Below are 24,602 nucleotides of genomic sequence, written 5' to 3'. Positions count from 1 at the left end.
TCGGGAAAGAAAAAAAAAAGGAGGGCCATGGTCTACAAACTGCCCGGCTTAAAGGGGCTTTCTCGTGACAGACATTGATGAAATATAAGCAGAGTAGTGTACAGCATCCATGCAGGTGAAAAACGTACATCTTCATTGACGAATCCAACACAAAACAGCTACATTTCGACTCGCGCAGGGGGTCAAATGTACAATGTAAAGTGCAATGTGCATCTTTAGCATTACAACAATTAATCCACTGACCAACAAGGGAGTTTGTACCATTAGCCAATGGCTGACAAGCACAAAAATAAAATTATAATCATAGTGCTGTATCTAGTTGCAAAATTACAAATGACTTACTTTTTCGGAGAGATCGTTTTTGGACACACTAATGTGTCAGGAGGGAGACATTTTGAACAGATTTGTACGTTAACGACTAATGAAAACAACATGTTACATATTCAGAGCAACTATCCAAGTGTAACGATTGAGTCTCTATCCTGGACTCCGATCCTTAGGGTGAGACATATAGTAAGTGAGGACACGATAATGGACTAAAGGTTGGACACGATGTGTGAGAAATTTAGAGCTGGAGGATACCCCTCAACACTAATTCAAAAACATAAGGAGGGGGGCAAGAAAGTAGATAGATCCACATTACTCATATGGGCCCCATACAGGTAGGATTTCCCAGATATTAAAGAAGAATTGGGGTCTTTTTTTGAGAAGGGTTTCCGTACAACTGATAAATTTAAGAACCCTCGATGTATCATTGCAGCCCCAATCTGAAAGAGAAGTTAGTAAGATCAGATGTTGGAACGTTTAGTGGACATGTTCAGACCTAGGTGGGGGTCACACCAAGAAGTGGTCATTCCCACTATCTTGGTTGTTCGAACTGTAATAACTTATTCAAGTGGGACGCTTTCTTATCCCTATAGGGGTCAAAACTTTTATGTCCCTGCATAGATAATCCTGTGCTTCCAGTTAAATTTACATGATCACATGCCCATTTGGTTTAAAATATCCTGGAGAATCAACCATGGAGATTAAGATGAAGATTAAGGGCTCATTCAGACGAGCGTGTAACTCTTCCACGTGACGGCCGTTAAAACAATTACAGTCACATGGACACATTTGAATGGGGCCGTTCACGCGGCCGTTGTTTTAACGGAGTGCGTGACGGGTACGTGGAAAAATAGTACATGTCCTATTTTCTTGCATCCCTCCAAAGACTCTACTCTATGAGGAATTCGTGATCACGCATCCTTCACGGGTGCACCTCGGATGTGGAAAACTTTAATTTTTCACGTCCGAGGTTGCACACGCTCGTCTGAATGTAGCCTAACAAGTATAAGAGCACCATTCGAAAAAATATGGTTGAATTATCAGTTCCACAAAATTTTAGAGAGAAAGCACACAATATAAGCCAGTTGCATTTTAGAGTCATTGACCATGTGGCCCCATTACATAGGGGCGATGAGACATAATTTACATAAAAATAAGGAGCGGAAATGGATTTTTTTATTAGACAGTTTACAACCAAGAGGTTTAAATATTGAATACAAGAGTTGCTATATATGATGTAACAATCTTTTATAGTTAAATCAGTCAAATTCATTGGGGTTAGACGGTATATTGTGTATATACATTAACTCAGATTTCTTTTTAGTACCTGTTACTAATGGAGCTATTTTTAGGTCTTTTAGAGCACTTTTATCCCACTGAAAGATGCACAGGAGGGATATCTGGATTATGATGTGATGGAACTAAAGTGACTTATGTATATGGACGTGGCTGGAGAAACATATTGTGATGTATGATTATAGATTGTTCTGCATTCATTTAATAAAAAAGGGTCCCTTAAATAGCAGATGGAAAAAAAATAATTGTTATTCGATCCTACCCTAATGGATTATGTTCAGAACCGTTGGCCTCTGGAGAATACAAAGATGTAAATTAGTAAGGGCAAAAAGGCCCTGAGGACCCAGTAATGCCTTGTGCACATAGAGGGATTCCAGCATGTCAGTGCCCTGGTCCATGGTGCGCAGTTGGTATTGCAGTTATTGCCAAATATACGTCATTATAAAGGCAACAATGCTATCTGCCGTTGATCTCACCCTGGCCGTTTATATAATGGTGGTGGTGGTGGTTGTGTGGCCATCGGCCCATTAACTGTTATGATACAGCCCATATTTAGATGGCATGGTCAACTAGTCTGGTTGGATGTAACTTATGGTTGGCTGTAACTAGTCTGGTTGGATGGGGTCATGTCTCCATTGGGCATCTTCTGGTCTCTTATTTATAAGTACAATATTTAAGAACTCATAGGGCTAGCATTTATGGCAGAACCTGTGTTACTGGTCATCAATATAGAGCATTAGCGTTATATGGTTTATTCAATTGCCTCATAAGCAGAATCGGTTCATATTGTAATGGTCTGTTCCGACACTATATTTGTGTGGGGTCCAGACACAGATGATCAGAATTAAAATTGATATTGCGTCCTCATCGTAAAGGGCAGAGATGCTTTTCCTGTGCGAGTCTTACACTGAAGAGCGTGTACTCTCATGGTCAGCAGCCACATTGAACTGTATGGGATCCCCTGCAGGAGTATCCCCAACAAGACCCACCACAGACCAGGTTCTATCAAACCCTGGCAGCGTATTCCTTTCCATCTGTCAGGATAGTATATATATATATATATATATATACACACTGTACACATAAATAGTAAAGTGCTCTAGAGACCAGGATAGTGATTTTTGCAAACCCCATATAAGAAGACTGTATAAATGTAATCAGATGGCAAGGCTGATGCAAATATAATAGGAGACAGCCAGCCTTTTCTCCCATTGATGCGGAGTGAATGATATCCTTTATTCTGCCGTGTATTACACCAACACATTTTTAAATCACTGGAGTAATAATAAAGGTTATATTTTAATTGTTATATTACATCGCTTTCCTTTTTGCTACTTTTCTCTTTCCTCAATTTAATGAGAGGACTAATGACATTGCTACCTAGTTGTTTTTTTCTCTCTCTTCATTTAATACAGTGCCTTGTCTTTCTGGACACTAGGGACACACTGTTCGTCCATATTCTTTAAATTACATTGTCAGACGGCATGTCCCCAGCAACCAGTCGGTCTCAGAATAGTCAGATATTCTGCTTTAGGCAGAACAGAGAAGGGGCAGGAGAGAAGGAGAAGAAGCCTATACCTTGTTGGATTACCAATGGTCATGGCATTTAGTGTTTGTATCAACTACAGATCCACGAATAGCATTCTTTGTCACGGCTAGTGCAACTACTTCGGGTGGAGAGAAGTTGGAGTGTTTCTTCCACAAGGATTAGAATTGGCTGCACACTTCCTAACAGCGGTGAGCGGTGAAGAATTATATACTTTGATTTACAAGGGGCAGAATATGGCCGCTTTACATTTACCTGCTCTTTTGTTCTAAGCCACTGTAATAAATTTTGATTTTGGTGAAGGTCCGCCATGTCTAGACTTCGGCAAATGCCCCAAAATGATGTTGCAAATTTTGCTAATAAAGAGGAATTACACTACCTCAACAGTTTTCAACACTGTCTAGAAAAGGGTGAATTGCTTTGAGGAGCTCCAGGATATTGATCGGAAGAGCGGACACCAGCTGAGTTCAAACAAGCTGAACTGTGTGGTTCTGAAGGACCAGTCCCTAGCCGAGGAGACTGGCGTCCGTCGTCAGCACCAGCTAGCGTAGCGACAGGAAGGAGCGATCCAGAGTCAATTTGGGGAACAGAAGGGTGTCTGCTAGTGAAGAGGACCATTTGTTCACAAACTCATCAGGGAAAAAATAAATATTGGTTATATATGTTGCATTACTGTTTTTGTTCTGACATATCATACTGCTAATGTACTAAACAGGTTTAGTTCCTGTCAGATCCCAGGCAGCTGCCGAGACAGGTATTAACGAAAGGTGCAGTGTAGCGCAGGGACAGAGATCGGTCCACCAAGGACACAGACAAGAAACGTTGATTAATATCTGAATAACCAAGTCTTGAGGCTTTGTATTCATATGACAGACTGCAGGGGGTATCACACTGTTTATGAGCCATCTAAACCAGAGCTAATTCATAAACGGACGTCATTGTGCACTCAAGGTACGAAATAGAGAAATAAGAAAAATCGGTACATGAACAGCAGATTGTTGGTAGTTTCCAGTTGGCAACAGATTATTTTTGCTTTGCACATAGTAAAATATAAACTGAAAAATAAATAAAAAAATGTAAAATAATATAGTCAGAGGAGAGGCTTAACCTTAATATACAAGAAACTCGTGTCTAAATTATTCATCTGCTTACAACTTTATTTACAATTGTAACAGAAGATTTAGAAAAACCTAGCAAATATAAAAATAGAAACTAACCAATGTTTTATCTTATCATACATTTTACCCATAACATTTTTTTCCTTCTAGCACATCTGTGAACAACTATACAAAATTTAAAAGCAGAACATGCTTAACATCATCTGGAAGTGAAGTCTTGCCCTTTTCCAACATGGCAATGACTGCTTCAGTGTCATGTGCTTGATGATGCAGTGCCTCTCTGCTGTGCACACATGATGAATTAATAAGGTACTCTGGGTCTCATGTGTTTGGGTGTTCATTGATATATGCTTCACCTGTTTGTGCATGAATGTCGTCCTTTGATTGGAGTATGTGATAGCGTTCCCTCCTATATATACTCATGACTCCTCACTTACCATTACCCCTTGAAAAAGCTGACGGCGAAACATACGTCGGGGTGTCTTGGTGTGGTCTGTGGTTGACTCATTTAGGGGCAGACATGCAGAATATGGGTTGGTATTTGACATGGATCTGATCCGGACTATATATATTTTTTAGATCTTGGATCAGTCTCTCTGACACTGTCATTTGTATTTTTGTCCAGTGTGTAGATATTTAGTATACAGTTAACTGTTGAGGTATTCTTGTACAGTATTGTCAATACCTTGACAATACACTGTTTGATTCCATGGATGTATAATATGATACATTTGTTGCTCCTAGATACCACTACCACATTTTTAATATCTGTTGTTTTATATTGTATGTGATGGTCCATGTAGGTTTTTAAATATTTTCCAAATAAAGATATTTTTTTTTTATATTGGTTAGTGCTTTACTTGTACTATGGTTATCTACATTTCTAGTATTGTTGTCTATATGTCTTCATAGGTATTCTCTATCTTCATGAATGGAACCCTGACTAAAACGAATGGAAACCATAGGTTTCCGTTTGCATTCCCATTGTGCAAGGGGAACCCTTTCACAACGGGGACAAATGGAAAACATTTACACCGGATCCGTCACCATTGAAGTCAATGGTGATGCAAACAAAAACCTATGGTTTCCATTTGTTCCAGTCAGGGTTCTGTTCATGGGTTCTCCTGACGGAAAGCTCAGACAGAACCCCTAAACGGCGCCCAGATGCAGATGTGAATGAAGCCTTAACTATTTGATTTAGTCATTTTTGGTATTATTTGATCAACATAACACCTCTTTTGTTATCTTACAAAGATTATGTCATGATCTGCAAAGTGTTTTGGATTTTATTTTTAGTGTTTACTGTACGGTAAATATTACATGTTACCTTTATTCTGCGGGTCAGACCAGTTACAGCAATGCCAAATTTGCTTTGGGTCGCCATATTCGGAGACCCATAACTTTTTAATTTTTCCGACAGTGTAAGGGCTTGTTTTTTGCAGGGCAAACTGTAGTTACTATTGCTACGATTTTGGGGTACATACAGCTGAAGTCAGAAGGTTCATCTGCAATAGTTCTGCTTCAGTTGAAGAGACCGTACATGTAAGGTCAATCCAGCTGAACCATCATATGGGTAACCCAAGTAATATTAGTCTGACACAAGGAGCTCCATACCTGTATAGCCTGCTAAGGCACATGGTATAACATGTTGCAGTGATATAAGGAGACCGGGTGTTGAAGTGTCAGCACTCAAGGGAGATCTATCAACACATTTACGTTGGTTTTGTGGAGTAAATGCATGTAAAATATGATAGCCGACCGAAACGCCATATGAAGCTCTCGTGCCACTTTTTCTGGCAAGTGGGCGAAGCTTCACAGTCACACTCCGTGCAAAACATTTACCTATTTAATCTGGTGGTGTTTACTAGGGTATGTCGTATTCAAGAGGCTCAGATGGCAAACATTGCACTTTGTCTTAGTAAATTTCCCTATAGTGGCAAAACAAGTAGTCATCTAGAGCATAGGATCTTAACTTGTGGTAAATGTATCCTAGTGGGCACTCACACGGTCCTCGTTCATAGCTTTGGTGGTACTTTGATGTAATTTATTTGAGTGGTATTTTGCTTAGGAACATTGAGATACTGGTCTAGAGGAATGTGAGCCACACATTGCAATTCTATACAGAGAAGCAGTAAGAGGTAGAATGACTATCTGATGCATTTTAATTTACGGAAATTAACCTGTTGGGTGGCTTTTCTGTCCTTTCCCTACCAAAACAAAAATCGAATTGTTTACCCTACAAGGAAATAAAAATTGATAATAAAGATAAATAAACCTCAAAAGCGGAAATATTTAAAATTCAATCGTAAAAGGGAAATCTCAATATTGATACTCCCTTGACCCAATATTTCACTTAGGCCCCATTTACATCATGTTTTTGACCTACATTTAGCGTGTGTGCCGGGAAAGCTCCCAACGTATAAGTCAGTAAACCTTTTTTTGAAGGATACGCTAGCGTAGTAGATTATGCTGTTCCATACAATGGATCTTGTAAAAAAACGTATACCATGAAGTATACTTTATTTATTTTAGATGGGAGCCCATGGGCGATTTATCCCACTGCATGCATCCATTAAACTCATATCCCATGAGCTTTTCAGAACGTCTATATTAAACGGACGCCATAATAGCCTATGAATGAAGGTGACGAATGCCTAGAAGTGGGATCCGCCAACTATTGACTATTATGGCATCCATTTAACATATACATCATAGAGTTCATGACGTATGTGTTAAATGGATGCTATAATAGCCTATAGGTGATGGATGTCACTGTTAGGCATCTGTCACAGCCTTTGTTTAACGTATACATCGTCAGCTTTTCCTGGCGTATATGAGAAACAACATAATGTGAATAGGGCCTTAGAGTTGAGTCCTCACAGAGAATCATGGTATATTCTATGGATGACAAGCAGATTCTGCAGAAATTTAAGTTGTCCTGAAATTACTAGACATGGCCCTATTTGGGACTGTGCAGTAAATCATGTGGGGCTCTTAAATGCAACTGTACTAGCCACTTTAGGACAATCACTAGTCAAATGTCCTGCAAGACCGCACTGTAATTATCTAACATAGCCCTTTTTCCCTTAGCTAAAGTTGTGTCCACAAGAGGCTCTTGGGATAGCAGCACCTAGTCAATTTATGTATAGATCAGTGATCTCCAACCGGTTGCTCTACGATGCTGAGAGTTGTCGCCTTGCAACAGCTGGAAAGTCACAGGTGGGAATTTAATTGTATAGGTGGTGATTTTACTGCAGCAGCAAAGGGAACCCTTAATAGTCTGATGTAGAGAAAACATTATTGTAAAAGGAAAAAGGGATTGTCCTAAAAAGCAATCCTTTAAATGACCACAGTTCTAGAGTAATATGTGTCTGCTCAGTAATATCAAACTTTTGTTATGTGTTAATGTCAAATGGTGGTATTCCCTTTTTATTAAAATAACTCCTGGGTGTTTAAGATTACAAGTGCACAAGCTAAACAATGTAGAGTAAAAAAGCAACGACATGGTCTACTTCCCAACGTAGCATGAAAAAACAACAAAACTGCTGTGCTTCATTTACAGTTCTTACATGACCACATGCTTGCAGGTATGGACTGTAATTGAATTCAGAGATTTATCAGTCAGCAACACGGCGACTCATTGAACAAAATTTGAAAAAATAATTCACTTGTAATCCAAGGGGTTATCCAGTGGCAAAAAAAAGATTCCGCATTGATTTTATTAATTAGAAATTGTCGTAGCGCCGTTTATTGTGCAACATAATGTACTAGGAAACGGGGAAAAATATATTTGTGGGGTAGAAAATGAAAAAAACTGGATTCCTCCATTGTTTTTTTAACTTAGTTTTTACGTAATTTTATTATGTGGGTCAATACGATTACGGTGATACCAAATATATAGTTTTTTCTATGTCCTACTACTTTTACAAGGAAAAAACGAAGTGTAAAAAATACAAATTATTTTGTGTCGCCAAATTCTGAGAGCCATCACTTCTTTATTTTTTCGTCGACTAAGTGGTTTGAGGGTTTATTTTTATGCGGGATAAAACTGTCGTTTTTAATGATACCATTTTGGGGTACATGCAACATTTTGATCACTTTTTTGGGAGATGAGGTGACCAAAAAAAATAGTGATTTTGGCGTTTGCATTTTTATTTCATTTTGTTACGGCGTACACCGTGCGGGTTAAATAATGATATATTGTAATAGTTCAGACTTTTACGGATGCGGCGATACCAATTGTTTATTTATTTATTTTTACAATGCTTCAGGGGGAAAATAGAGGACGTTTTTTTTTTTTTACTTTTAATATTTTAAAAGATGGCAGACCTGGGGGCATTCAATAGGTCCCCAGGCTGCGATAGCAACAATCGCCACCCCGCGATTGCATTGCGGGGAGCACAATGAGCTGCTAGAGGGGCCATACATCAAATATCGGAAAGGGGTTAAAAAAATAATGGCGGCCGCAAATCCGCTACAAAATCTGCATGTGCTACTAGTATAAATACAATTAGTAATTAAACATGACTTATGCCACCTTCTCGTCAAGTTTTTACCCTCCGTCGGAGGTAAAACACATACAGTGGCATACGTCGCCTGAGCCTCCCGAGCAGAGCGCTACTTGAAGCGATGTATCGGAGAAAACTCCTGACGTCACTGTTCATATATGAATGTCAGGAGTTGTAATGCCGGAGTCCCCGGCCAGAGCGACGGATGTGCTCTGGAGGGGACTCCGGTTCTGGGGAAAGTCCTTCACGTCTCTGTCCATATATGGAAAGTGACATCAAGAGCATTATGATGCCAAAGTCCCTGGCCAGAGTGTCGGCAACACTCCGGCCAGGAGTCCGCCCCTGCCAAAATATAGACAGTGATTTCAGGAGCTTCCTCACGGCGAAAAGTCCACGGGCAGAGCGATTATGATGCTCTGCCCGGGGACTCCAGTGATGTCAGGTGCTTACAGGAGTATACCTGTTACGCATGTTATACAGTGGCATCTGTCAAAAATAGGGTCTAGTTAAAAAAAACTAAAAAAAAAACGTATATCACTTGGTATACTGTTTTTGCGGGATCCCTTAGGATGCAATAGCATAGTATAAGATGCTATTCCCTTCTTCACAAAAAAAGTATACTAAACGTATACCAGCCTGAGACCAAAAGGACACTAGTTTGGTCCTAGACGGGCTAATAAAGCCCTATTAACATAATAAACGTAGGGAAAAAATGTGATGTGAAGGGGCCAAAGTATGAGATAATTAGTGAAAGAGAAAAAAATAAAACATAACCCGTATTTTCTCAATGGTGCTGCTATTATGCGAGAGTGATTTATGCATTCCTGAGTTTTTTAGTGGAACGTGCTTCGGCACCGTGTCGGTTCCTTCATCAGGCATTACACCTAGTAACTAGGAGTTAACCTCTGTGCAAGTCAATAAAAGACACATCTAAAATTAATGTTGATGGGTATAAAAGCGGTTATAAACAGATTTGTTTGCTAGAGACCATAATATGAACTGTGGAAGATCAGTGGTCTCATTGTATTAGCAGTGCAAAGCGGTGGAGGATCATTTGGATAGTTGAGTGTGGGAAAATCTGTAGGCTTAGGGGAGAATTGAGATTTCTGTTTGTGGGGAATATACACTCCTCAATATTGCAATTGCAACAAGAAGGACAAGTTTTGGATTTGTAGAAATCACAGTAATAGATGGACGTGGTAATGCTATGCAAATGTTAAAGAAATGGAAACAAAATATTTCAAACATCTAGATTTATTCAGTAACGAGTATGAGCGCCACGTGCAGATATACACACAATTACGTGCTTTGGAATGCTATCACTGTGGTTATTAATGGTTGTCTGAGGAATGTTATGCCACGCTGGATGCACTTGGGCATGAAAATCAGCAGGCTCCCTTTGCCATTGCCAGCCAATGACGTCACAGATGTGCCCAATGGGAGACAAGTCCGGAGACACTGTAGGCCATGGTAGCCTGTTTAGGCCACGCAGGGTGCACGACCAAATCAATGTAACGCCAAGCTGTTAGTGTACCTGAAATGAAGACTAGAGGGGTCCGGCTACCATACATTATGACACCCCACACCATAATCCCCAGGGTAGGACTGGTGTGACGTTTGTTTGTGAACGCATCTTCATGGCGTTGCCCACGTGGTCTCCAGACCAATCTCCTGCTATCATTGCATCCGAAACAAAAGTGGGACTCATTGCTTAAGAGGATAGACCTCCATTCCATTTGCCATTGCCGTCTTACTGTGCACCATGATAGCCCTTAGGAGTGGTGGTGTGTGGTCAATGGAACACCTGCAGCTGGAGGTTTGACTCGTAGCCCAATTTCGTGCAAATGTCTTCTGACTGTTTGTGCAGACACTGGTTGCCGTCCTAGGCTTGGAATGTGACGTCCAATTTCACTTGCAGTACAGAATGGATCACTACGTGCCATTCATTCAATCAGACGATCCGTCCGTGCAGAGGTTTGCCTCCGTGCACCTCTTGAGGTCATTCCCGTGTGTGGTTGTTCTCCAAACCTTCGGGACACGCAACATTGAAAGGTGCTGAGATCTCGGCCTAGGTGAGTAGTGTTATGCCAGAGTGATAAACCAAGGTCTCTCAGTTCAAGGATTCTGTCCCTCTCAGTTTGCGACAAGTGGCGATAACTGGCATGTAGACGAACAGGAGGCATCGCACAATCATCCCACACTACTTGTTCTGATTTTTGAGGTTTCAAGTGGCTAAAAAAATCTTTGCTTTCAAATCAGGCTTTGATGCTCCTTCCACGTGCCACGGATTGGAACTAGGTGCGTGAAAATTTGATCATTTGCAGATCTTAGCGACTCCTGCTACTTCCCCCTGATTTGCATAACATTACAACTTGCCCTTCTTGGTGTTGCGATTTCAATGAGGAGGTGTTGAAATGGGAAAAATTATAACCCATTATAGAGAATAATAGAGAGATGCCAGAGAGATTGGTTGGTTATAGTAAGTCACAGGGGAGCCGGGAAGGGCGGAGACAGAATGAAACGTCAGAGTGTGTCATGGTTGTCAAGGTTACCTGTAAACAGACCTAGGAAAGCGATGCACAGCTCGGACAACGTCGGGGAAATTGTGGAGTATTTTATAATTAGTTTTCGTTATACATCACTAGGAAAATAACAGAATCTGATTGTTATAGCAGCGGAGCAACTTGTTGTAAGTATGGATAAGAGGAGTCTTCGATTCAGAAGGCTCTATTTCATATACATATGAAATCTGACATGCTTCTTCAGATGATGTATTATGTGGATGTTCTCCCCTAGAAACTTTCTAGGGGTGAATACTTACGTAATACAGTGCCTTACGGAGTTACCATCCAGTGTTATGGAATGATGCACACAAGTTCTGGATCGTTTCAGTGTGTGGGATGTGGGGGGGGGGGGAATACCTACTGCCGTAGATGTGGTCCAGAAAGAAAAAAAGGTCACGTGCACCGTATACACCTCTATAAGTACCGTTCCAGTGATTCTACTATGAAATACACCCAGTACAGGACAGGGAAACACTAACCATAATAAAGTGCAAAATACAGTTTTGTATCGTGTACTGATGAAATGCATATGCTTGTTTAGAAAATGCACAGCAACGTTAAAGACAAGAATAACTGAATGCTTTTAACTATATTATAAATTAATATATATATTTTTTTAAATCAACAAGATGCATAGTTAAATAAGCAACTGGTAACACAAGGTTACAAAACAAGGAAAATGCAATACATGGAATCATTCAACAGAAGAAATTAATGCACAAAAAAACGATAAATACTGCTCTCAGCAAGATGGATGTTTTCACCATTTCAAGGACAAGATGAATCCCAATGAAAGTCGTCTGATACTCTGCATGCATGAGGGGTGCAGTCACTTAATACACTGGCACATTAAAGTACTCATGTCGAGGCTACAAAAGAAATGCAGGTTCAAATGCAATATCAACCAGTGGGTGAATGATACACTGCTAAAGACTGCGGAAGAAAATCACTGGGGTGCTATGAATCATAAGTGGCAACTGGACGAGCCAGAAGCACTCTGTGATTGAGGAGAAAGGGTTAAGATAATTTTACTGATTGACGTTAATTGGCTTAATGCAAGAAGTATTAAGATTCATAAACACTCCCTTTCCCGTACAGATTATATAATATATATATATACACACACATATATACACATACATACATATAAGCTTAGGAATGTAAATGTGTATAAATTGTATATATAGGCTAAAAGTAAAAGCGTGTCCGTTGCAGATGTAGCAGGGCTGGATTCATCATTGAACTTTTTTTGTCTGGGTTACAATAACCCAGTCAGATTACCTAAAGTCCTATGGAAATCCACAGTGCTGAAAAATGACAAACTCTCAGGGATACTAAACCAAAACGTAATCTATATTTGCAGCAGAGTCAAATTCAATTTGCTCCCAGTAGACAGCAATTTTAGGATGAGGGACAAATAATAGCGTTCTTCAAAGTAAGGTTAGAAACATTCTTCAGTTCTAAAAACCCCCAAAACTAGTAACGACTCTACTTTGGACCGAATGGTCTTTTAAAATATGTAGCCTCTGGCATCTATTGAAAAAAGAAATAAATCCACGTTTAATACTACTAATGTGTGCCGAATACAATTCTTTTGGTCTTTTAAAATAGTCCGCCACTTACCTGAATCTCTGTTGGTACAATGTGGAAGTAGAGACTGCTCACCGAGGACTTAACAGACTAATGAATACAACATTCCCTACTGACCGCTCACATGTAATAATAGCGACAGATGGACTTTTACATGGCATGTGAAATGTAAACGAATGGACCATGTTCTAACATTTCTGCAAACCCCTGAAGTTCAGAGTGCTATAAGTCAGGTGTGTCTATACGTGGACTGCACGTCAGGATGGATTCACATGCGGCAGATTTTGTTAAAATTTCTTCAACTCAAAATCAGTTCCATTTATCTGAATGTTATTTGCAGAAATCCATGCACCTGCTGCAGAAATAAACCCCATTCAGAGGAAAGGAACGGATTTTCTGACGCAGAAATTCCTGCAACAAAATCTGCCACGTGTGAATCCATGCTGAGGCCTCCTGCACGCGGGAAGGAAATTCTTGAGCGTTTACGCAGGATAAATTGACATGCCGATTGAGGATCCACACGTCTTTTCTGCAGATTTTTTCAAAACTCATCAACTTTCCTGCTACTGTAATAGGCTGCAGAATTTCCATCTGCAATTTCCATGCAGAAATTCGGAAATTTCCATTCCTTGTGCTGGAAGCCTAAAAGTCCTCTGTAACTGGACCTTGATGGCAAATATCAACTGCACAAAAACGAACAATGAAAATCTCCGCTGTAAGGCCCCATGCACACGAACGTGCTTTTGGAGGCCCAATTCCCCCAAAAATCCACGGGGGAATTGCGACCCCATTCATTCCTATGGGCCCATGCACACGACCGTGGTTTCCACGGTCCGTGCATGGCCCAGGAGCCCGGACCGCAGAAAGAATGGTCATGTCTTATTACGGACGTGTTCTGCGGTCCAGGCTCATAGGAAATAATGGACGCGGCCGACCCGAAAATCACAGCCATGCACATGGCTACGATCGTGTGCATGAGGCCTTACAAAGAATTTAAAATGATAGAATTAAAAGTTTTCCCTAGCGGGGAGTATGGGCAGAAAAATGGGTGAAGGGGCACACTTGTGTAGATGTACTAACGAAGTCTAAGATTTGACCTGTTAGACACTTTTCTCTTTCTTATACCTCATTTCATTTGGCTTAGTTTCCGGCATAATTTTGTGCCAGTTTTTTTGGTGCATGATGGCACGTCTTAAGCCCCACACCTTTTAAAGGTGTCTAGTGAGGGGCAAACATCTGGTTTAACAAGAAATATCAGACAGAAATACCCATTTCAGCCCTGTATAGAGCCCTCTTGTTTGTTATATGTGGTGGTTCACGTTCACAGACTTCCCAAATGTGTCAGAAAATATTTTTTTCTGGATTTCTGCCTTAAGGCCCCGTGCACACTGGACGGAAATGCTGCAGAATTTCACTGTAGATATTCTGCAGCGTTTACACCAAAAAATGACATGCTGCAGATTGAGAATCTGCACTGCAGATCAATATCCGCACAAGTTTTCTGCAGATTTTTACCGCAATGTGGATGAGATTAGTTTGGAAATGCCGCAGCATAGCATTTCCGCCCTGTGTGCAGGGGGCCCTACCGGAGCTCATACTTGGAGAAGAGGGAAGATTTGTGTTCTCCTGCTTCTCTCTTTATAAAGTCTTCTAATAAAAGTTAAAAAAGACTTCTTAAATCACTAAACCAATAAATAAGTGTGGAAAGGCAGGGGAGACACATTGTGGAATGTCTCTCCATCTTGAGTTGCTGTCAATGAGCTTGTGGCTTCTAATATACCAGTTTATCTTCTCTAACACATTATATACTATATTACTATATAAAAGCACAAAGCTAACTTTCCATAAAGGTCATTATAATGGTAGAAATGGTGTAAATCAATAGGTTACAAATGTCTTGACAGCTGGGCTAGCATTCACAAAATGCTTTTGGATTTCCCACTACTGGCGATCAATACCAGAAATAAACCACAGAAGCCGTCAACATAAGGCAATGAAGAATATATCACGCAGAGCACATCATTGATGTATAAATGATATTGTATACATCGGCTTCCCACTTCTGGATTCAAGATATCGCTGCTCATTCCATTACCATAATAATGATAGTTTTTCTAAAGCCGTTGATCGGAGTCTGTGATAATAGTTTACCAGCTGCATAATGTAACAGAAGAGGCATCATTCATTTATATAGAAAGGAGCAGATACAGACAATGCCCGTGATAAGGAGACGGCTAGGGAACTCCAATCCATCTTCACAGAGGTTTCTACAAGGTTACCTAGTAATATACTTGGCTTTGCCACACACAATCCTCTGCTACATGAGAAGCTATCTTGCTATATGTGAAAATAATGACATTAATTTAGCTAAATGTTTTCTTAAAAAAATATATCAATAAAAAGGGGAGGAAACTATGTTGATGCAGCATTCATCACATCAAAAACCAGAACCGAACTGCTATATGTAGCAATTAAAGGGGAACCAGCCTTGGATAATGTTATTATGGGTGGCATTCTATTTCATTGAACATCCCAGTAATCGAATAGCTTTATGTGTCTGTTCCATCCTCTATGTAATATATCAGAAAATAGTCGGGTAGTAGACAATGTGCCTAGAAAATTTTCTGCTGTTACCCAACTTCTTGGGTAGGTTTCTATTGATTTCTATGAAAGTTTATATTGCCTGGCTAGTATGCAGTAATATTAGTTTTTAGACACGTTTTTTGACGCAGAAACCGCGCCAAAAAACGTCCAAAAATGCCTACCATTGATTTTAATGGGAGGCGGAGGCGGTTTTTTCCCACGAGCGGCAAAAAACGCTCGCAGGGAAAAGAAGTGACATGCCCTATCTTTGGGCGTTTACACCTTTGACCTCCCATTGACAATGGGAGGCAGAGAATGCGTATTTTGTAGCGTTTTTGCCCATGCCGAGCAAAAAACAGCGAAAAACTGAATTTTGCCTGCAAAAAACTCTGTGTGAACAGGGAGCGAGGTGCGCTTAAAGGTAATCAAAAGTCACCTGCCTCAACACAGCGAGGTGTTCTTAATAAAAAATAAAAAAAAAGTTATTTTCATTCCAATTCCAGCACATGTCTTCGCAGCAAAAAAATTAATCCTCACTTTGGGATAATGGGCGGAGACATGCAAATTATTCTCTCTCGGCCAACTATACATCCAGGACTGCCATAGATCCATGGTATCCAGATCTTGAACTGATGAAGCCCAAAACAGCTGTATGCAAGTTGAAATAAATGATTCTGTACTGTATCTGCGCACATACTTAGAACAAAAAAAGGGGTTGTCCACGCCCAGACAACTGATGACCTAGGTCATAAGTATATGATTGGTGCGGGTCCGACACCCGGACCCGCACCGATTTGCCACTCTGGCTGCCGGATGTTTTGAACGGTATGCAGTAGCTGGAGTCGGAAGCAGGTGGCTCTGACCATAGCGTCCGCCCTGCAGAACTGCAGCTCTGCTCCTATTCAAGTTAATAGGAGGAGAACTGCAGTTCTGTAGAACGGCCACTATGCAGTTATTGGAGCCATCTGCTTTCGACTCTAACTGCTGCGTACCATTCAAAACATCCGGCAGCCGGAGTGTCGGATCGGTGTGGGGTCTGAGTGTCGGATCCGCACCGATCATTTACTGATGACCTATCCTGTGGGGATGGGTCATTAGTTGTCCTGTCGTGGACAACCCCTTTAAGAAATGCAGAGTAGACAAAACGTGTGTATCCCACAACAATCAACCTTTTCCCGCTGTGCTCCTCTGTGTCCGTCATCCCATAAGGATTTGTCCACATGTAGCGGAATTGCTGCGTATTTTCCGTCCGGAAATGCGGACTGACAATACGCAGCGGAATACAGTAGCAGCAAAGTGGGTGTGATTTAACAAATGTCATCCACATGCTGCGGAAAAATTCAGTCCAGAAATTCACCTGGGGGGGGGGGGGGGGGGGACTGATTTCATGCGTTTTTGTGATGTACTGTGTAATTTGCTGCGGGAGCGCTACAGAATTTCATACAGGGGATGGGAATTACATCACAGGAAGAGGACATGTCACCATCACACAGCCCTTGAAAAAACTGCAGCAAAAATCAGCACTATTTTCTGCACCAAAAAAAAAACTCATGAAAAGGTGCAGATTTTCCACAGCAGTTTGTCTGATTGTTGATGAGTAAATGCTGCAGAAATTTTCTGCAGCAAATCCGTTACGTGTGGACAAGCCCTTAGAGTTTGAATGGAGTAGCATCATGCTCTACCACGTTCCTGGTCATATCATGGACACAGGTGCATGGCTCGTTACAGTATGTGTATCAAAGCGGTCTCTTCCAGCACCTGTGTGCCCATCATGTGACCTTGGACAGAATTTCATTCACTGGAAGCAAACGATGAAGGTTTCTAATGAACAATAACAAGCAGAGATCAAGAAAACCGTGAGAAATTAATTCAGAAAGTATATAGGAAAATTGTATAACTTAATTATAGAAAAAAATAACATAACATTTTCTGAAACCCGACAACCCCTTTCTGGTATAAGTTTCTAAACAATTGAAGTCATTGGCAGACGTATGAAAATGCATCAACGTTTTGCCACACTCTTGTAGTGTGAACAAAAGTTTGCCAAAGGTGGAGCGTCGCTTCAATAAATTACGATCATTTAAAGGTGAAGAAAATAAATGACAACAGATTTTCAGACAGCCGTATTTTTCTACTAAGCATTACAAGAGATCTTTTCATGAACAGGATTTACAGTTAGAAAACATCCGCAGGACCATAGAACAAACACTAAAAAGAGAATAAAAACAGATATTGATGATCCTGCTCACACATTGTATAGAATGGTAGGAACGTATTTAAAAACACTGCTAAAAAAAAGCAGAACACCCTTGAACATGGGAAATGCCACAGGGCTGTATAAAAGGACCACCCAAGCCTAGCTGCAAAGCACCGTGATCCAAGCTCAGGCCCTTGAGAAGTGAAATCTTTATAAAGAACTTTTCAGAGGGCTTCTACAAGCTTGAATATACTATCTGTCGATCTCCAGGTGGAAGTGCGCTTTAAATAAAATGGAGAGTACATAATATGCATATTTCATTGGTATAAAATCAATGTGTGGACAGGCATCAATCGATGTTATAAGAGCCCACTCATCAAATACTGCCATGCTAATAAGTATTGGCCCTGAGCCCAACACAAGCCATTTCTTTGTATAAAATAGGTAAGTAAGTACACATGCATCAGTCCCTGCACAGCACCCAGCGTTACACGTGCAGCAGAACACGTAAGTGCGTATTTACCAGACGCCTACAGGGATATTCTGGAAGGCTAATGCGCCTTCAGTGGTGGCCACTATCACAACATATCGTCTGAGTAACCTCCCCAGTCTTCATTCTGGCTCTACAAATATAAAACCAAAATGTTGAAAAATAAGGTTTAAAACTGTAAATAGTTAAAACAAATCGAATATTTCCATGTTGGCAGAATCTGCCATCATTTCTCTAATATATTTAGCCAGCTTAACGGGAGTCTGTCATGACATTTGCCCTCCACCGCCAACACCACTGGTTAGGGGTAGGGTAGACAAGTTTAATCATACTTATATCAGCGATCATGCTGCAAGTGTCTGGCTTCTCCGCTGTAACCCCTCCCCTCTTGAGTGACAGCTCTACTGGTCCTCAGCGTCATACGCCATGTGATCCAAGAGCCGTCACTCAAGAGCAGAGGGGAGGGATTACAGCTGATAGGTCGGACACTTTACATTTGGCTTTTCATTTTCCTAGTGTTGCTTGCAGCATGATTACAGACATAGGTATGATTAAACCTAGTCTTGACAGACTTCTTTTAAAGTGAATGTCTACCCCGATTACACCATTTGCTTCATAACTTTTATCTAAAAATTATATATAATTTCTTAATATATCTTTATAGCTGTCAGAGCTCTATTTTTCGGATATTGAGATCCAAAATCCCCTGCATAGAATTAAATAACAAAATTCTGTTTGGCTGCAGCCACCACTGTAGGGATTTTAGGAGCTTCCTGCAGACAGTTTTATTATGGAATTCAATGAATAAAACGTATACAGTAAGCTTCTAAGCTCCCTCTAGTGGTAGCTACAGGAATCCAGAATATTATCAGCTTAAATTGTGTCTACGCAGTTGATATTGAGCTCTGTATCAGGAAAGGGGGTGATCAGATAAGGGGGCGAAAAATAAAACAATCGTATATTAGAAATTGTCGATTACTTTGTTTTAACGTACAATAAGGCAGCCATAGCTATCAACCGAATAATTGCCAAGCCGAAATGACCCCAATAATATACACCTTTGGCTCATTTGAACATATATGTTATTTTAGGGGAGATGAGCAGCAACAGAGGTGTCTGGTTCTGACATCTCCCAAAGTTAATCTTATCCAGCCTGTTTTTATTAACAGAAATCTTGAGGCAAGGGTCATCCACTGCCCACAGACATTACAATGTTGGCACACTGTCTATGGACGGCTTCTATGTATGATGTCAGAAAAACACATCTTCTTTCTTACACAAACAGCACTGGTCTTGTCTATGGGTTGTGTCTGGCATTGCAGCTCAGTCCTGTTCACTTCAATAGAGCTAAGCTGCAATACCAGGCACATCCCATGGACAATAGTGGCATGGACTTCGGGAGTAAGCAGCTTTGTTTATTTTTAACCTCATACACCCCTTTAAAAAGAAGATCTGTCACTAGTTTATTAAAGCCCTGTCTCCTAACTAATCTAATAGCCGCTATGATGCTGATAACTAGTGTGATTTATTTTTTTTTTCCAAAAATGTTATGATTTGCAAAGTTATGTGCATTTTTCTAAATATGCTAATTTGGCTATAATTGCCAAATGGGAAGTAACTCTTTCTTTTCACTCTGAGCGGTGTAATGTTTTCTGTAGAACGCTGTCCTTTCAGCATCATACAGTTCTCCTCTTTCCAGCCCAGCAACGCAGCGTGATCATATAGTATACAGCTTCCATTCCCGTCTGTGTTTTCAACTGGTGAGACCTCCGGTTAGATTAGAATCTCATATTTCATATGCCACCAGAACCGCTGTTCTTGGTGGTCCACAGCCGGAGATATGGCTGTTTGAAGTGATCCCCTTCCCTCCAGCCTCAGTCTCTCACACTGTGTGAAGCAGCTTCATGCTGATAGGACAGTGTCAGAGGCTGTGAGGAGGCTCCACCTCAGGAGAATCACTGCTGTTACCTCCCACTTGTCTAGTATAGCCTCATCTGCATATTTAGAAAAAAGCTCATAACTTTTATAATAAACTTTTTGGGACACAATTTTCACTAGTATTATCAGTGTGACAGCGCCTATTAGATTAGCTAGGAGATTGGGCATTACTAAACTAGTGACAGATCCTCTTTAAGCCACAATTTGTTATGCCAGCGTGGATAGCAACCGGATATTGTTTGTCATTTTACTTTGTAAAGCACTGCAGAATATGTTGGTGCGATATAAAGATTATTTTTGTCTTCAATAACCATCCAGTTTGATTTTCTATAAAATATAGTGACAATACCATGGTTTCTGAGCTAAGACTCAGTTATTCACTTTGGGCTTTGTGCAAGTAAAAATATTAAATTTGCTGGGAGGTCAAACAGGGCACAGTTAATCCTGGCAACCAACGACACACATTGTAGATTTGCTGATTCACATAGAATAATGTTCTCAACACTTTTTGGTCCGAATAAAAATGGAGTAAGAATGTTATGTCCATTACTAAACAAGTGCTGAGGGCTCAGGTAATGATAAATACCAGTAGTGTTTCCCTAGACAATCATAGGTTTACACTCAATGTCATCCTTCACTTGCAAATGACAGCTGGAATCTGATAGGCTGCCCGGCTATGCCATCTGAAAGGGTATAGAGGCTGGGACCCTCACCAAATTCCAGAATGACAAATAGCGGCATAGATTGTAATGAAGAGATGATTACCTATGCACATAAACCTTTCTACACGTGCAATCTGAATGTCATTAGATAATATCAAAATACAAATTTAAAGAGTATCTGTCAACAGATTCCACAATACAAACTACATACATTATTAAATAGATGTCCAAGGCCCCATGCACACGACCGTAGATTTCGTCCATAATTACGGACCCATTCATTTCTATGGCCGACGGACACCTTCCCGTATATTTAGGGGAAGGTGTCCATGCTGTAGAAACCTTCCCTAAAAAATAGAACATCCTATTTTTCTATTTTACGGACCATGCCCCCATACTTTATAATGGGAGCACGGCCCACCAATGTGGACGGCTGTCCATACCCGTAATCACGGTCGCGTGCATGGGGCCTTAGACCTAATGAGGCTGGTGTTATTCTTTGAAAATCAATGTCAGAATGAAAATCAATGTCAGAATATCTGCATACTCCTTTTCTTTATGTTTTCCCACCTGATATTCAAAATTACCATTGTATGAGTGAAGCTAAAAAATATGAGGCCATAAGTCAAAATGTGTTAATGAGCTTAGCTCAATCTCCGCCAACCTAAAGCTTACAAGCTCCTAACACCCCCCCCCCCCCCCCCCGCTGAAATCTCACAGAAGTTCAGTACAAACTGCAGTCTCCTCTCTCACACATGCGCAGTACAAGCTGCAGTCTCCCTGGCTCTCACACATGATCAGTAGAAGCTGCAGTCTCGCTGGTTCTCACACATGATCAGTAAAAGTGCACTGGCTTGCACTGAGAAAGCAGCTGATGGAGTCAAGGGAAAGCAAAAATAAAGCAGTAGATGGAGAAAGTAGCTGTAATTCTACACTAAAATTGCAACTGCAGGAACACAGGCTCTCACACAGCAGTCAGAGACTGCAGCATGTACTGAGCATGTGTGAGAGCCAGGGAGACTGCAGCTTGTACTGAGCATGTGTGACAGCCAGGGAGACTGCAGCTTGTACTGAGAACGTGTGAGAGCAAGGGAGACTGAAGGTTGTACTGAGCATGTGTGAGAGCCAGGGAGACTGCAGCTTGTACTGAGCATGTGTGAGAGCCAGGGAGACTGCAGCTTGTACTGAGCATGTGTGAGAGCCAGGGAAACTGCAGCTTATACTGAGCATGTGTGAGAGCCAGGGAGACTGCAGCTTGTACTGAGCATGTGTGAGAGCCAGGGAGACTGCAGTTAGTACTGAGCATGTGTGAGAGCCAGGGAGACTGCAGCTTGTACTGAGCATGTGTGAGAGCTAAGGAGACTGCAGCTTGTACTGCGCATGTGTGAGAGCCAGCAAGACTGCAGCTTGTACTGCGCATGTGTGAGGGCCAGGGAGACTGCAGCTAGTACTGAGCATGTGTAAGAGCCAGGAAGCTTGCACTGAGTAATATATTAAAACAGTCACAAATATACTTACATAACAGTAAACAAGTAAAGAACCAATTATCAGTTATTTCACCTACCTAATAAAAGAGATCTGTTAATGAGGGCATCTATTAAATGCCCAAGATGACTAAGTAGGTGGGTGCAATAACATCCACTTAATTTGACTCAACGACTGTCAAAAGTTCTTGTGTTACCGGAGCTCACCTTTAGGGCTTATTCAGACGAACGGGATATACGTCCGTGCAACGCGCATGATTTTCACGCGCGTCGCACGGACCTATATTAGTCAATGGGGCCGTGCAGACAGTTGTGTGATTTTTACGCAGCGTGAGTCCGCTGTGAAAAACTCACGACATGTCCGTTCTTTGAGCGTATTTCGCGCATCACACACCCATTGAAGTCAATGGGTGCGTGAAAATCACGCATGCCACACAAAAGCACTTCTGTGGGACGCGCGTGATTCGCGCAACAGCTGTAAAACTATGAATGAAAACAGAAAAGCACCACGTGCTTTTCTGTTTACAAACATCCAAACGGAGTGTCATAATGATGGCGGCTGCGCGAAAATCACGCAGCCGCGCATCATACGGGGCTGACACACGGAGCTGTTAAGTGCATTTTGTGTAAATCCGGCCTTAGGCCATTTTTGTGTTAGTACTTTACTTAAGTATTTGCTAGTCAAAACCTGGAGTGGGTCCAAAACACTCAAGAGGTGCAAATCTTTTCATTACAGCTCTTCTCTGTGTAGGTGATACTCCTAGTTTTCCCAAATACTGAAGCAAAATACTGACTAAATTCTGCCATGTCTAAGCGGTTTTATTCTGATTGAACAAATGGAACCACCTGACCAGCTCTACACCATTTTGAAAGGGTCTGTCACAATTTTTTTCGACCCCGAAGCTGCTTACACTGCTGGTCTGTTATTGTGAAAATAGCATTCCCCACATACCTTTATTAGACATCCATTCAAAAAGAGGGATAAACAAGCAGCACCGTTTTCCAAACACGTACGGTCAGGGTGCAATATTCCCATTTGGACACGATACAGCACACCTGGATATTGAAAAAGTGGATTTATTCACCACATGCGACGTTTCAGCCCTACTCCATGGGGCCTTTCATGAGGTTATGCTTGATATAGGCCCCATGGAGTAGGGCTGAAACGTCGCATGTGGTGAATAAATCTACTTTTTCACTATCAAGGTGTGCTGTCTCGTATTTGAGGATTTTATTAGACATCCTGTTTTTTGCAAAACGCCAAAAATCAACTTTAATGCCTCTACCCGCCGTATGTTTATCAGGCTAAAAGAGTCCTCGATAGCAGGAAGTGTCCTGCACTTTTCCTTCTAACGCCTCCCGGTTCCCTGTCCTCTTCCCTCAGCCAAGCGGCTTGTCCAAATCCTGCGTCTACACCGTAGGCATTAAAGTTGTTTTTTGAGGTTTTGAAAGACCCAAGACGTGAGCGAAGCCTAATAAAAGTATGTGAGCAATGCTTTTCACAATACCAGACTAGCGGAGTAAGCAGCTTGCGGGCAAAAAAACAAACTGTTGACAGTCTCCCTTTATGACTGTTTTTACAAGTTCTTGCAGCAGCTTTGTTTATTAAAATGAAACAAAAGCAAAAATCTTAACAAGAATAGAAAAAGATAAATTATCATGTAATACACAAGACAAGTACTGTATACTGAAGCAATAGAATTATATTACCATTTCCAGTACATTTTTTGTTGCACTCTCCTTCAATTCTTAGCTATCCAATTTCACTTCATCTTAAAAAAATAAATTGCCACCCCCACCTTCCAGCCGCCTGATGTCCGATTTCCTTGGCTCCACCAGTCTGTTTCGATGTTCACAAGCGAAGTGTCGGGATTGTGAATAGACATCCCGTCCTGGTTGGACGCGATGTCTATTTACGGTCAAGACACTTCAGTAAAGTTAGTGTGTGTATGTGACTGCACATAGGTTCTATTTACCACATATCCATGCTTGGCCAACAGGTTTCTAAAACGTCCATTCGGATGTATGGACAGTCACAGAAATTTCAGCAACTAAAAGAGCTGCCAATTTGGTTGATAGCTCTTCTTTCTTCAATCTAGACAGACAACTGTGCATTTGATATGATCTTGTTACAAACAGTCAAACAGTGTAGACCTTAAGGGGATTTTACACTGGGCCATTATCGGGCAGACAAGCATTCATAGAACGCTCGTTGCCGATAATTGCTCTGTGTAAACAGGGCAGCGATCAGCAGATGGAGGAGCAAACTCTCGTTCATCTGCTGGTCTTTAGTTTTAAA

At 41.1% G+C, this 24,602-nt stretch overlaps 1 protein-coding gene across 5 annotated transcripts in view; it reads right to left on the bottom strand.

Moving 5' to 3' along the window:
* Window positions 1-24,602, bottom strand: part of AP1S2 (adaptor related protein complex 1 subunit sigma 2) — a 77,412-nt gene that overhangs the window by 25,982 nt on the left and 26,828 nt on the right. The window contains exon 5 of one of the 5 annotated variants that reach the window (XM_075854413.1): window positions 11,994-12,228. The exons of the other annotated variants lie outside the window; for them this stretch is intronic. Coding sequence (XP_075710528.1) covers window positions 12,193-12,228 — 36 coding nt within the window. The 3' untranslated portion in view covers window positions 11,994-12,192. Of the gene's footprint in view, window positions 1-11,993; window positions 12,229-24,602 lie in introns of those variants that run through there. 5 annotated transcript variants of the gene reach the window in all.

Source organism: Rhinoderma darwinii, chromosome 2 (assembly GCF_050947455.1).
Source record: "Rhinoderma darwinii isolate aRhiDar2 chromosome 2, aRhiDar2.hap1, whole genome shotgun sequence".
Lineage (NCBI taxonomy): Eukaryota > Metazoa > Chordata > Amphibia > Anura > Rhinodermatidae > Rhinoderma > Rhinoderma darwinii.
The sequence above is the reverse complement of the archived record's forward strand: the minus strand, read 5'-3'. Positions and strand labels throughout refer to the sequence as shown.